The 14,293-nt window shown below is 35.3% G+C and overlaps 1 protein-coding gene across 10 annotated transcripts in view; it reads left to right on the forward strand.

Annotated features, from left to right (window-relative positions):
• KDM6A (lysine demethylase 6A) overlaps window positions 1-14,293 on the forward strand; it is a 222,094-nt gene that overhangs the window by 156,512 nt on the left and 51,289 nt on the right. For all 10 annotated transcript variants that reach the window (XM_081276471.1, XM_081276463.1, XM_081276462.1 and 7 more), the window contains 2 exons: window positions 3,434-3,527; window positions 7,406-7,532. In XM_081276471.1, the coding sequence (XP_081132597.1) occupies window positions 3,434-3,527; window positions 7,406-7,532 (221 nt within the window). The remainder of the gene's footprint in view (window positions 1-3,433; window positions 3,528-7,405; window positions 7,533-14,293) is intronic.

The following is a 14,293-nucleotide window of genomic DNA, read 5'->3' on the forward strand; positions in this document are numbered from 1 at the left end:
TTAACATTCCAATTTACTGTTCATCCCCCATTAAAAAAAAAATTCAGATGAGTATTTTCCAGTTCTACAACTTACTTTCTGTGGTATGATTTCTTACCCATTCCTTTATTCATTATGATTATGTATTTTTTGTCTGTAAACATTGTTAAAATAGCTACTTTATCTCCCAGTTTCAATATCTAAGTCATTTCACAGTTGGTTTTCATTCATTTCCTTTTCTTTTGAATATGGGTAAAATTTTCTTGATTCTTCATAAGTCTTGTAATTTTATATATGATGACATTTTATCTTACATATGGCATTGTAGAGGGTGACTGGTTTTTATTTGTTTGGAGATTTTTGGTGGTGATGGTGGTGGTGGTGGTGTTGGTGTTGTGATTGAACACAGGGTTATATTGAGCCACATCACTTACACATCCTAATTTTATTTTTAGACAGGGTTATACTAAGTTGCACAGACTGGCCTGAACGTGCTATCTTCCTGTCTTAGCCTCCCTGGTAGATGGAATTGTGGGTGTGTGCCACCACACCTAACACCTCTGTTGTATTTTTCTGAAGATTGATATTTTTGTTTCATTAACTAGTTTACTTGGCTCAATTTTGTTCTTTTCCCCTTTTTTGGGGGGGGGGAGGTGCGTACTAGGGATTCAACCTAGGGACACTGTACCACTGAGCCACATTTCTAGCTCTTTTATGTTTTATTTTGAGACAAGGTCTCATTAAGTTGCTTAGGGCCTAAGTTCCTGAAGCTGTTCTCAAACTTGTGACCCTCCTGCTTCAGCCTCCTAAGTCACTGGGATTACAGATGTGTGCTACCATACCTGGCTCAATTCAGTTATTTTAGACAATTTGACATTTGTTCTGTTCACACATAGTTGAGCAATCAATCAGAGATTTGGGCACAGTTTATGTGCAAAATATGATATTTCCTCACTGTGTCGCCTTTCTGGGATTTTTCCTTTTACATCTAGCTCTTGTGGTAGCTGTTGATTTCTATTTGAGTTCTAGCCAGCCAAGTATAAACTGGAGCCTTCCTGCAGGTGAAAATCTCTCGAAAAGGGGATTACTCATCCAATGACATTTTTTTTCTTTACATGTTAACTTTTCCTTTGGTTCAGCCTGATGTTGATCTCCCCTCTGGTACTTTCTGATCATTGACTTTTACATTTCATCCAGAATTTTAAGCTGTCTGTAAAATGTTACTCTAGCACTACTAGAGGCAAAACTTCTCCCCAACATTGTAAACCATAAATTTATGTTGTTTTTTAGACATTATTTATAATTGCTGTTTAATGTTCTACTGGAAGCATCCAGTATATTTTAAATCTTTACTTGCCTAGTGACATAGACTTAGGTAGCCCCCAGTTTCCCTAAGTATAAACAGTACCTTTTAGAATATTACTGTTGGAATTTTTCTTTGCTATATATATCATGAGAGTGAGATTGCTGGATTGTTGTATATTTGTATACCTGATTTCATAAGTAAATTCCCTTTCAACAGGACATGTTTTCCTTTACTCACATTTCCATAGTACTTGGAATTACCCAACTTTCTTAAATTTGCTGATCTCGAGGGTAGAGGTGGTATATCATTTAAACTTGGATTTCTAATTTCTAGAGATATTGCACTTTACATGTCTTTCACCTTTATTATATTATTATAAAATATATAATATGTATAATATAAAATGTTATAAAATTATGTAAATGTGTGGAGTTTTATGTTCATTGCCTGTTTTCATGAAATGTTGAGTTGCATCTTTATTCTTCCTTAAGATTTGTGCTTTTTTGGCCATGTTCGGTAAATTCCCATCCCAAGGAAATATTCTTCCACATTTTCTTATCTTAGCTTTGTACTTTTTACCTTTTATATTTAGGTTTTTAATGCAGTTGTAATTTTTAATGTAATATGATCCAGCTTCATGTTCCTCAATATGATGTAATCATTTTTCCAAGTATGTCATTGTTTTTGTCACTAGTGTTTGGAATATGTGTTAATAGCTGTTGAGGTAGTTCTACAAAGATGTCTTGCTCAGATAAAAATGTGGTCATATTACTTGAAATCATTCAGTGGTTCTCCATTGTCTTAAGATACATTCAGTTGTCTTTAAATGGTTTAGGAATATCTTTCCAAAGTAGTTTCTGCATTTTCTGCCCAGCCTCCTAATACTCTAAACATGTACCTGTTCTTCCTCTGTGAAGTATCATACTAATATTATACATCACACTTGTTTTCCTGTCTATATTATTTACTACTGTCATCCCAGCCATAGCCATTTCTGTCATGTGTTAGACAATGACCAATTATTTTTTGATTGTAGGAATTGGATAATTCTACCCTTATCCTTCAGTAACTGTCTAACTTTTAGACCAGATTAACATTTGGGTGCAACTAGTTTAGCTGATGAATAAAAGTTTACTTAATAACTATGATAATCTCAATGGTCAATTCTCTGAAATCTTCCCACACAAACATAGATATTTGTCCTTAAATTGCCAAAGCTGTTTATTAATCTTACTTGATCCTTAGAACAAACCTTTAAATTGAAAGATGGACAGATACCTCTTTTTTATTATTTTTAATTGATGTCTATTCGTAGTGTAGGTGACTTGCCTGAGTTCCCATAGTTTTACATTTTTTACCTGTTTTTTGGGGGGCGGGGGAGAGGGGGGAGATTTGTTTGCTTTGGTGATCATATGGTAGTAGTAATATGAATAAAAAAGCTACTTCAGTCCATTGTTTAATCACATATTTTTAAAGGTAATATTTAAAGGGTTTTCTTTTGTTGGCTTTATCCTTTTGTTTTGGAGGAGTTGTCTTTAAGCACTATCATTACAACTCTAATGGCTTTCTGCCATATTAATACTTTTGAGGAGAAAACTGAGGATAAATGGTTGCATTTAGACTTTTCTTGTGGAACCTTAAATATTACAAATATAGTTAAGACTATAAGGGCTTTTTGATGTATCTGAAGTCATATAACACAAATGTTTTTAGATACTATTTTATATTTTTATCTACATTTGTATTAGGTTTTGTTAGTTTTTGTCATGTGCTCTAGTATTTACTGAGTTGCTTGGAAACTTAATGTTTCTAGGTAGACTTTATCTTCATTATTATTGAGATAATTGATGTAATTAAATAGATTGAGGTGATTTTAGCTATTGGAAGTTAGCAGATTTTTAAAAGGTCATATTTTAGTACTTTGGTATAGTGAATATTACTTTTACTGGTGTTAGATACTCTGGAGCATGGTCTATTCTATTCAAAGCCGTCTGAGGTTGAAGAAACCTCAGTAATGGAATCAACACTTTTTCTTTCAGTTGATTTTTAAAAATATACGAAAGCATCAGTATTGTCTAATCCTTAATATATGTAATAGTTCTTTAAAGATTATGTTTATTTTTCTCTGAATCTCTTTCTACCCTTTAGAGGAAGTATCATTCTGCAAAGGAAGCTTATGAACAACTTTTACAGACAGAAAACCTTTCTGCACAAGTAAAAGCAACCGTGTTACAACAATTAGGTATGTAATAGTATGTGTTTAGTATAAGTGTTTCTTTTTATGTTTTTAACATGTTAGGATGGCAGATATGTGGCTCATTTATTCTATTCTATTCCTTCTTTTACTCAGACTTGATAAACTTCATTTGAACCCAACATCCATTTCCCTCCCTTCCTTCCTCCCTCCCTTTCCTTCCTTCCTTCCTTCCTTCCTTCCTTCCTTTCCTTCCTTCCTCCCTCCCTCCCTCCCTTTTCTTCCTTCCTCCCTCCCTCCCTCCCTTTCCTCCCTCCCTCCCTCCCTTTCCTCCCTCCCTCCCTCCCTCCCTCCCTCCCTCCTTCCTTCCTTCCTTCCTTCCTCCCTCCCTTTCCTTCCTTCCTTCCTCCCTCCCTTTCCTTCCTTCCTTCCTTCCTCCCTTTCCTTCCTTCCTTCCTCCCTCCCTCCCTCCCTTTCCTTCCTCCCTCCCTCCCTCCCTCCCTCCCTTCCTCCCTTCCTTCCTTCCTTCCTTCATTCCTCCCTCCCTTTCCTTCCTTCCTTCCTTCCTCCCTCCCTCCCTCCCTTCCTTCCTTCCTTCCTCCCTCCCTCCCTTCCTTCCTTCCTTCCTTTCTTCCTTCCTCCCTTTCCTTCCTTCCTTCCTCCCTCCCTTTTGTTCCTTCCTCCCTCCCTTTCCTTCCTTCCTTCCTCCCTCCCTCCCTTTCCTTCCTTCCTTCCTCCCTCCTTTTCCTTCCTCCCTCCCTCCCTCCCTTTCTTCCTTCCTTCCTCCCTCCCTTTCCTTCCTTCCTTCCTTCCTTCCTTCCTCCCTCCCTCCCTTTCCTTCCTTCCTTCCTCCCTCCCTTTCCTTCCTTCCTTCCTTCCTTCCTCCCTCCCTTTCCTTCCTTCCTTCCTTCCTTCCTTCCTTCCTTCCTTCCTCCCTTCCTCCCTCCCTTTCCTTCCTTCCTTCCTTCCTTCCTTCCTCCCTCCCTCCCTCCCTCCCTTCCTTCCTTCCTTTTTTTTTTTAATTTTATACTTGGGATTCAACCCAGGGGTGCTTTACCACTGAGCCACATCCCCCAGCCTTTTTTATCTTTTATTTTGAGACAGGTTCTCACTAAGTGGCCCAATCTGGCCTCAAACTTGTTATCCTCCTGCCTCAACCTCTTGAGTCGCTGGGATTGTGGGCATTGTACCACCTTGCCTGGTTGAACCCAGTGTATTTCTTCCCTCTGCCAAGCACTGTCCATTGTATAGTGTATCGCAGTATAATTCTTTAGTACAAATGGCCCTTTTAAGCCCTCAGAATTACTCCCTAGTATTTAACCCATGATCCATGCCAGATGTAGATTTAGCACTTGGTTAAGTGATTTGCTTAGAATCACCTAGTGGTTGGTGAGCTTGTTTTCATAGTTTAATTATAACTAAAACTTTTTTTTTCCTAAATTTGTAGCACATCTAACACTATATTTCCTATATGCATGCAATTCTATTCTGATATTGAACTTGAGGGTATGTAGCCATTTGGATGTCAGGTGTCACTGTCACCAAGAGGATAATAAAGGAGCTGTTTAACAATAATGCTGTTACCTAATTATTGAATCTTGTTTCTTTTCAGTTTTGTATATTTGGTTTTGGTTAGGGCAAATCATTAATTTTAAACCAAGATTGTACATGGAAGTTTTCATCATGTAACTATGTTTTATATAATTTTGAAGTATTTTAGATTTATTAATATATAATTAGCTATACAAAATAAACACATTACCTTCATATAAAATCTTTGTTTTTAATTTTTAATTTTATTCATTAGAATTTTACTTCAGTTGTCTATACTTCTTAAGAGTTGTGGAGGATGCAATTAATTGATTTATTGTTCTGGGGACTGAACCCAGGAGCACTTTGCCACTGATCTACATCCCCAACCCTTTTATTTTTTATTTCGAGATAGGGGCTTGCTAAGTTGCTGAAGCTTTACTTCAACTTGGGATCCTCCTGTCTTAGCCTCCTGAGTTACTGTAATTACAGATGTGTACCACCACGCCCAGCTGATAATATTTATTCTTAATGAGTCATCTTATAGTGTTTGAGTAATGTGAATTTTTATTTGTATTTTGTATTATATTTTATTTTAATACTGAGACTTGAACCCAGGGGTGCTCTACCACTCAACTGTATACTCAGCCATTTTTATTTTGAGACAGGGTCTTGCTAAGTTGCTGAAGCTGGCCTAAAGCCTGTGGTCCTCCTGCCTTAGTTTCCCTTTCACTGGGATTACAGGCATGTGCTACCATGCCCAGCTAAATTTATATCTTTAAATTAAAGCATGTTTATTAATACAGTAAAAAATTATTTTGATTCTTAAGTAAAAAGAACCAAATGTGATGCCTTTAAAAATGTTAGCAAAAATGCATTTACTTTTTAAATTTAAGAAATAAGTTGAAATAATCTTGGTTTCAACTGTATCTGACTTACAGATCATCTGATCTCTTTGGCAATGTCTTATTGAATTTTAAGAGTATAAAAGTAAACTTGTTATTGTTTTGAATATAAAAATACTTGCCCCTAATTGGCTCAAATTTAATCTGCATCAATCCTTCCAGTTTTTTTATTTATATATTTATTTGCTTATTCACTTATTCAATTTTTCTTTATGTGTTACTTTCTTTTTTTTTTTATTGGTTGTTCACAACATTACAAAGCTCTTGACATATTATATTTCATACATTAGATTGAAGTGGGTTATGAACCCCCAATTTTACCCCAAATGCAGATTGCAGAATCACGTCAGTTACAGTTTTGATTGTCACTGCTGTTGAAACAGCTCCTTTAAAGCCCATTTCTCTAAATACTGTTCTTACTACTATAGTGGGAGAGAGATGGGAAGAACAGATGACTTAATGTGTACTTGACTTAGAGTTGTATAAAACACAGTAACAAAATCCCCTTAAAATACCTTTTGGTGCATAGCAATTAGAATAAATGTCGGAACAAAGGGTCCTCATTTATTATATATACTATGGACTATATATAGTGAGCAGAGCTAATTTTATGCATTTGAATGATCCACTGATAAATTCAGCCAGATTATTCATCAAACAAACAGTATGGTATTTGTACATTAGAATACACTTTTCTTATAGCTCTGGGTTTTTTAAATTATCAATTGCCAGTGAGGTAGAGTTGTGTATGTACAATTTAATCTGAACTATGACTATATAGCCTTGTATTGTTACTTGGAAATAAACATTAGGGTTAATACAGTGTCTTGGAGATTCTTAAAATATACATTGATTTTTACATGGAATAGTAAAAATAAGACTTGGGCTGGGGATGTGGCTCAAGCGGTAGTGTGCTCACCTGGCATGTGCGGGGCGCTGGGTTCAATCCTCAGCACCACATAAAAATAAAAATAAAAAAATAAAGATGTTGTGTCCACTGAAAACTAAAAAATAAATATTAAAAAATTCTCTCTTTAAAAAAAAGACAACATTTTTATATTCTTTGTTTCATTACTTGGACTTTTTTTTTTTTTTTAATAGAAAACACTACTGAAAGCCAGTAGAACCTTGTTATTTTAACTTTGCTTAATGTTATATACCTTACATTGGACATTTGATTGATATTAGATTTCAAATCATAATTGTATTTGAAACTTACCATGTAAAAGTGAATACATCATTAGAGTATGTATGCTTTATAACCTAAACGTTAAATATTATTTTAATTTTTCTTGAATGAAAGCTCAATGTGGCTTTGATAACTATTTACTGTGGGAAACAGAATACCCAGTTCTAAAATGTGGTAGCATATACTCTAAACTGAATTAATGAGTTGATCGAAAAGAGTATTTTTATTTGTTTTCTGCTTAGTAATCTTAAAAATGAAATACCCAGGTAATGTATGTAAATATTTTAAATCATTTACTATAGGTTGGATGCATCACACTGTGGATCTCCTGGGAGATAAAGCCACCAAGGAAAGCTATGCTATTCAGTATCTCCAAAAGTCCTTGGAAGCAGATCCAAATTCTGGCCAGTCCTGGTATTTCCTTGGAAGGTGAGACTTTTTAGATATATGACTTTGCTTTTGTCCATTTCAATTACAGTCTAAAATGTTAGTTTATACTTATATCTTGAATAATGTGTTTTCTCTTTTAAATACATTATCAGAAATATTACAATGGAAGTTAAAAGAAAGCTTTTAAATATGATGGTTTCCTTATAGCATAAAATAAGAAACAGGACATTTCTTATTTCGATATTGGATTTTCTTTTGACCTGAATTATTGCCAGTTTTTAAAATGTCTTATTGCCAGATATTAATTTTTTCAGTAAAGTGTTTAAATGCCTTTTCTTCTGATTTCTAGTATTTTTTCTTTATGTCTTTACATACCCTTAATGAAGAAGACATAAAGTAGCTTAATGACTGCTGGTAGCCAGAAGAGCCTTGTTATATGTAGTTTTGATTAATAATGTATATCTAAGAAATGAATGGACATAATTTGATTAATAGTAAATCTCAAGTCACAACTGCTTGATATATTATGGTGGAAAAAGTGGGTACATTATTATTAGATATGTTGAAAAGCAGAAAAGTGACATGTAGGGAAAACCATTTTCTGATTCTGGAAGCTTTTGTCATGGTTTTCAAACATTGAATGTCTAAATTATGCTTAGGAATTATCTCACATATACTTTATGTATGTGTATTGGCCAGAAGACTTAGATTCAAGTACTGTCTTAGCTACAGTTTGTGGCGTTGTGGATGATGCAGTTAAACCTTTTGAGGCTTCAATTTATTTTAACCTGTTAATAAGAGTGGTTCTCAATTGGGGACTGTTGGGGAGTGCTGCTGGCACGTAATGGGTAGAGGTAGGCATGCTGCTAAACATTGTCCAATATAAAGGATAGGTCTCTACAACAAAGAATTACCTGGCTCCAAATGTCAATAATGCTACAGTGGAGGAATTTTAGATTAGGTGATTTGCTAGGTATCAAAAATATCCTGTTTTGTTTTCATTTTAATTATTGTTCCATTCTCTGTTTACGTAAGAATATTGTGAGTAAATTTGCCATATAATCACATTAAACTTTAAATTATTTATATGGCTTCAGTTTTCCTTTGAATAGCAAGTATTGTTTGTGAGGAATAATGATGCTGTTTCTTTAAAGAAGGAAATAGTAAATATATTAAATATTAATTATTATGTTAAGTAATAAATAGTCAAATATTTAAAATATTCGATTGCTCATTAATGTACAATAAGTGTTGACTGAAGGCTACTTATTTAGGGCAGATTTTTCTCATTCCTGTTCATGCTTATAAAATAGTCTAATTTGAGTTGCTCCTAAATGAAGCTCGAGTGTCTAAACCGTGTTTCTCTTCTGTGAAAGCAAAAACTGGATCTTGTCATCTTTCTTTTTGCCTGACAGAATGATTATTCAATAATGGAATAAACAAACAAACTAAATTCCATTTGTACACTAATACCATTACCACTGTTAGTGTAGCAAAATGTGAGGTTTCATGCAGTGATGACTATTAAGAAGATCTGATACTAGGAAGTGGGGGTTTCTAGATTTCCTATAATTTCAAAGTTTATATATGAAAATTTCTTTTAATATAGATTAAAAGGAATACATGTTAGAAAGTGTTTTCCTTTTGTCCTAAGATTAGTAGTTTAATACAAAACAATAGTGTGAATATCATCTTAGTAAAAGTTTTTAAATTCAAATTCTGGATTTATAAAATTAATATATAATGAGCTATATCTAAAATTATTCTTAGTAATCCTGTAATTTTCAGCTTCAGTGAGCAATATTCCAGAGAAGTTTTAGAGTTAACTGTTTTTACATGCGAGACCATTGAGGTGTCCTTAATTTAATCTTTTGGAAAACATTTCCAAGTGTGTAATACACTTTTCCTGACTTCTCAAATAAAGGTACTTTTCACAATTTAACTTGCTTTAGAGTTCAAGGTAATCATTTTAGACATTCATTATTTTTCACCTGTAATAATTCTGGTTCTGGTTTAGATTTACTTTGATATTTACTTACCCTCTTTCGCTGCCTTCTAATGTGAGAAAATTTTGTACATAAATTATATTTTAGAAGTTATTTTAAAGTTCCAAATGAAGACTTCAAGTATCAGAAACTTGGGGGTTTGATGACTAATGTCTCTGAGGCTTTTTATTATTTACTTCTTCACTTAGGTCTGTGTTGAAGATTGAATACGCTCATCATTTACCATGTGTGAAGTTGTTATGTGGTATTCTACTGTATTGACCCCTGTCGTTGACCTTGTTATCACAAACTATAGAATATTAGAGTTGGGAGGGATAAGGGAAGTCACCTTATACCCTATAAATACCGTCATTTTATAAATGTAGAAAGTAGATTCAGAGGAATAAAATGTTTTGTCCAAGGTCACACAGATATCACAACAGGAACTAGACCCTAGGTTCACCCAGGGCTTTTTATTTTTTTTTTTATTTTTTTTATTGGTTGTTCACAACATTACAAAGCTCTTGACATATCATATTTCATACATTAGATTGAAGTGGGTTATGAACCCCCAATTTTACCCCAAATGCAGATTGCACAATCACGTCGGTTACACATCCACAATTTTACATAATGCCCTATTAGTAATTGTTGTATTCTGCTACCTTTCCTATCCCCTACTATCCCCCCTCCCCTCCCCTCCCATCTTCTCTCTCTACCCCATCTACTGTAATTCATTTCTCTCCTTGTTTATTTCCCCATTCCCCTCACAACCTCTTATATGTAATTTTGTATAGCAATGAGGTTCTTCCTTCATTTCCATGCAATTTCCCTTTTCTCTCCCTTTCCCTCCCATCTCATGTCTCCGTTTAATGTTAATCTTTTCTTCTTGCTCTTCCTCCCTGTTCTGTTCTTAGTTGCTCTCATTATATCCAAGAAGACATTTGGTATTTGTTTTTTAGGGATTGGCTAGCTTCACTAAGCATAATCTGCTCTAGTGCCATCCATTTCCCTGCAAATTCCATGATTTTCTCGTTTTTTTAGTGCTGTGTAATATTCCATGGTGTATAAATGCCACATTTTTTTTATCCATTCGTCTATTGAAGGGCATCTGGGTTGGTTCCACAGTCTAGCTATTGTGAATTGTGCTGCTATGAACATCAATGTGGCAGTATCCCTGTAGCATGCTCTTTTAAGGTCTTCAGGGAATAGTTCGAGAAGGGCAATAGCAGGGTCAAATGGTGGTTCCATTCCCAGCTTTCCCAGGAATCTCCAAACTGCTTTCCAAATTGGCCGCACCAATTTGCAGTCCCACCAGCAATGTACAGGTGTACCCTTTTCTCCACATCCTCGCCAGCACTTGTTGTTGTTTGACTTCATAGTGGCTGCCAATCTTACTGGAGTGAGATGGTATCTTAGGGTGGTTTTGATTTGCATTTCTCTGACTGCTAGCGATGGTGAGCATTTTTTCATGTACTTGTTGATTGATTGTATATCCTCCTCTGAGAAGTGTCTGTTCAGGTCCTTGGCCCATTTGTTGATTAGGTTATTTGTTATCTTATTGTCTAATTTTTTGAGTTCTTTGTATACTCTGGATATTAGGGCTCTATCTGAAGTGTGAGGAGTAAAAATTTGTTCCCAGGATGTAGGCTCCCTATTTACCTCTCTTATTGTTTCTCTTGCTGAGAAAAAACTTTTTAGTTTAAGTAAGTCCCATTTGTTGATTCTTGTTATTAACTCTTGTGCTATGGGTGTCCTGTTAAGGAATTTGGAGCCCGACCCCACAATATGTAGATCGGAGCCAACTTTTTCTTCTATCAGTTGCAGAGTCTCTGATTTGATATCAAGCTCCTTGATCCATTTTGAGTTAACTTTTGTGCATGGCGAGAGAAAGGGATTCAGTTTCATTTTGTTGCATATGGATTTCCAGTTTTCCCAACACCATTTGTTGAAGATGCTATCCTTCCTCCATTGCATGCTTTTAGCCCCTTTATCAAATATAAGATAGTTGTAACTTTGTGGATTAGTCTCTGTGTCCTCTATTCTATACCATTGGTCCACCCGCTTGTTTTGATACCAGTACCATGCTGTTTTTGTCACTATTGCTCTATAATATAGTTTGAAATCTGGTATCGCTATACCACCTGATTCACACTTCCTGTTTAGAATTGCTTTTGCTATTCTGGGTCTTTTATTTTTCCATATGAATTTCATGATTGCTTTATCTATTTCTACAAGAAATGCCGTTGGGATTTTGATTGGCATTGCATTAAACAAAATTGTGCACCATGATCAAGTAGGATTCATCCCTGGGATGCAAGGATGGTTCAATATACGGAAATCAATAAATGTTATTCACCACATCAATAGACTTAAAGATAAGAACCATATGATCATCTCGATAGACGCAGAGAAAGCATTCGACAAAGTACAGCATCCCTTTATGTTCAAAACATTAGAAAAACTAGGGATAACAGGAACTTACCTTGACATTGTAAAAGCTATCTATGCTAAGCCTCAGGCTAGCATCATTCTGAATGGACAAAAGTTAAAGGCATTCCCTCTAAAATGTGGAACAAGACAGGGATGCCCTCTATCACCACTTCTATTCAATATAGTTCTCGAAACACTGGCCAGAGCAATTAGACAGACGAAAGAAATTAAAGGCATAAAAATAGGAAAAGAAGAACTTAAATTTATTTGCGGATGACATGATTCTATACCTAGAAGACCCAAAAGGGTCTACAAAGAAACTACTAGAACTAATAAATGAATTCAGCAAAGTGGCAGGATATAAAATCAACACGCATAAATCAAAGGTATTTCTGTATATCAGCGACAAAACTTCTGAAATGGAAATGAGGAAAAACACTCCATTCACAATATTCTCAAAAAAAAATAAAATACTTGGGAATCAACCTAACAAAAGAGGTGAAAGATTTATACAATGAAAACTACAGAACCCTAAAGAGAGAAGTAGAAGAAGATCTTAGAAGATGGAAAAATATACCCTGTTCATGGATAGGCAGAACTAACATTATCAAAATGGCGATATCACCCAGGGCTTTTTAAATTACATAGGCTGTCTCAGAGGAACCTAGTTAAGGAAAAGTTGTTGGTGATTGGATTGGGACATTTCTATTTGGGCACATTGATTTCCTACTTTGACTTTGTAGGACCAGAATGTGAAAACACTGATTTGGGGGCACAAACTACTTATTTCTGTCAGCAGTTATGCAAATTTGTCTATAAATCTAGAGATTTGGCTTTGATTTAACAACAACAACAACAAAAGGAGCACATTTCCTACTCTTTGTTAAGCGTTCCCTTTCCCTCTAGTATCTGTCCCTGTTTGGCATTTTTGCTGACCTCTTCTCATGAATTTTCCCTTTATGAAGTAATCTGTAGATGATGTCTGAAACTTTTTCTCTTCTGTCTCAGCTACTAATGTTTTTTTTCATTGTCCAGTGCACATGGTGGTGATTCCTTAGACTTACATCTCTTATAGGTGTCCTATGCTCTTACAGCTTCTCTTCCATATAGATAAATTCTAAGTCTAGATTTTTGTATTCATAAGCGATCTTAAAATTCCAGGTCCACATCTGTTCTTTACCAAAATTTCCCATTTTAATGTCTTCACTGTGTTAAAATCAGTATATATCAAACCACATTCATCACACTCCTCCCGTATCCAGCTTCTTGCTCTTTTCCTTGGTGGTGGGGGGGGGGGAATCACCATTTTCTTCCCTTTTCTTATGGTGCCAGGGATGGAATCCAGTGCCTCATACATGCTGCACAGGCTCTCTACCACTGAAGTATACCTCCAGCCCCATTTCTTTCCTGTTTAATCAGGCTTTAAAGCTAAGTTATAGCCCCCATCACCATGCATATCTATTCAGCCAGTCATGGAGTCTTTATTTGTCTTTTGCATTCTTGTTTTTGCCATCTTTTGTTCTCAACACTTCCATTACTTTCACTTCAATTTTGACCTTTTCAAATCCAGTGAGTGTTGGGAGGCTGAGGCAGGAGGATCTTAAGTTCAAGGCCAACCTCTACAACTTAGGAAGGCCCTGTCTCAAAAGGGGTGTGTGTGTGGCTCAGTGATTAAGCACCCCTGGGTTCAATCCCCAGTCCAAAAATAAAAGAAGTGTGACCATCCTTTTTTTTTTTATTGTGCATAACTTATTTTCCTTTTAGTCTGCCTGTACATTGTTCACAGAATTAATATTCCTGTGAAGTGCTTCCATTATGCCCTTTTCCCTTGTTAGGAAAACAGACTTCAGGGTATTCTTGATATGGTATTCTCTACTGTTTTATATCTGTGTTTTCTTATAAATACACTGTTCTTTGCTCATACTTATTCAAAATACCTTCTCTCATCTTCTCTGCCTAAATTAGTGACTCCCAGACTTTTAGATGACATGAAAGATTCAAAGAATAATTTAAGATAAAAATATGTTGTTCAGGCAAGCAAAGGTGTTTTTTTCTGTTTTGCACAGCACGAATATTAGCTTATTAGAAAAATTTTATATGTGTATGTCGTATGTGTGATTGTTTCTTCATGTTGTCTGCTTGGCAAACTTGCCATATGTTAACTGGCAATTGGAATCACTGATCTAAATAATAAGCACTTACACATAGTCATATCACTTATTCTTACTCTCCCCACCTCCTTTTTTTTTTGCATTTTCTAAATTCTGCAGTAAATAGTAGTCTGTTTCTAGATTGTCTTTGCTAGCCATTTCATATGGTATTGCGACATTTATTTTTAATTCTCAGCTAAATTATAAGCTTCTTGAAGACAGAGACTGGGGT

The sequence above is a fragment of the Spermophilus citellus genome (assembly GCF_964194105.1).
Source record: "Spermophilus citellus genome assembly, chromosome: X".
Taxonomy (NCBI): domain Eukaryota; kingdom Metazoa; phylum Chordata; class Mammalia; order Rodentia; family Sciuridae; genus Spermophilus; species Spermophilus citellus.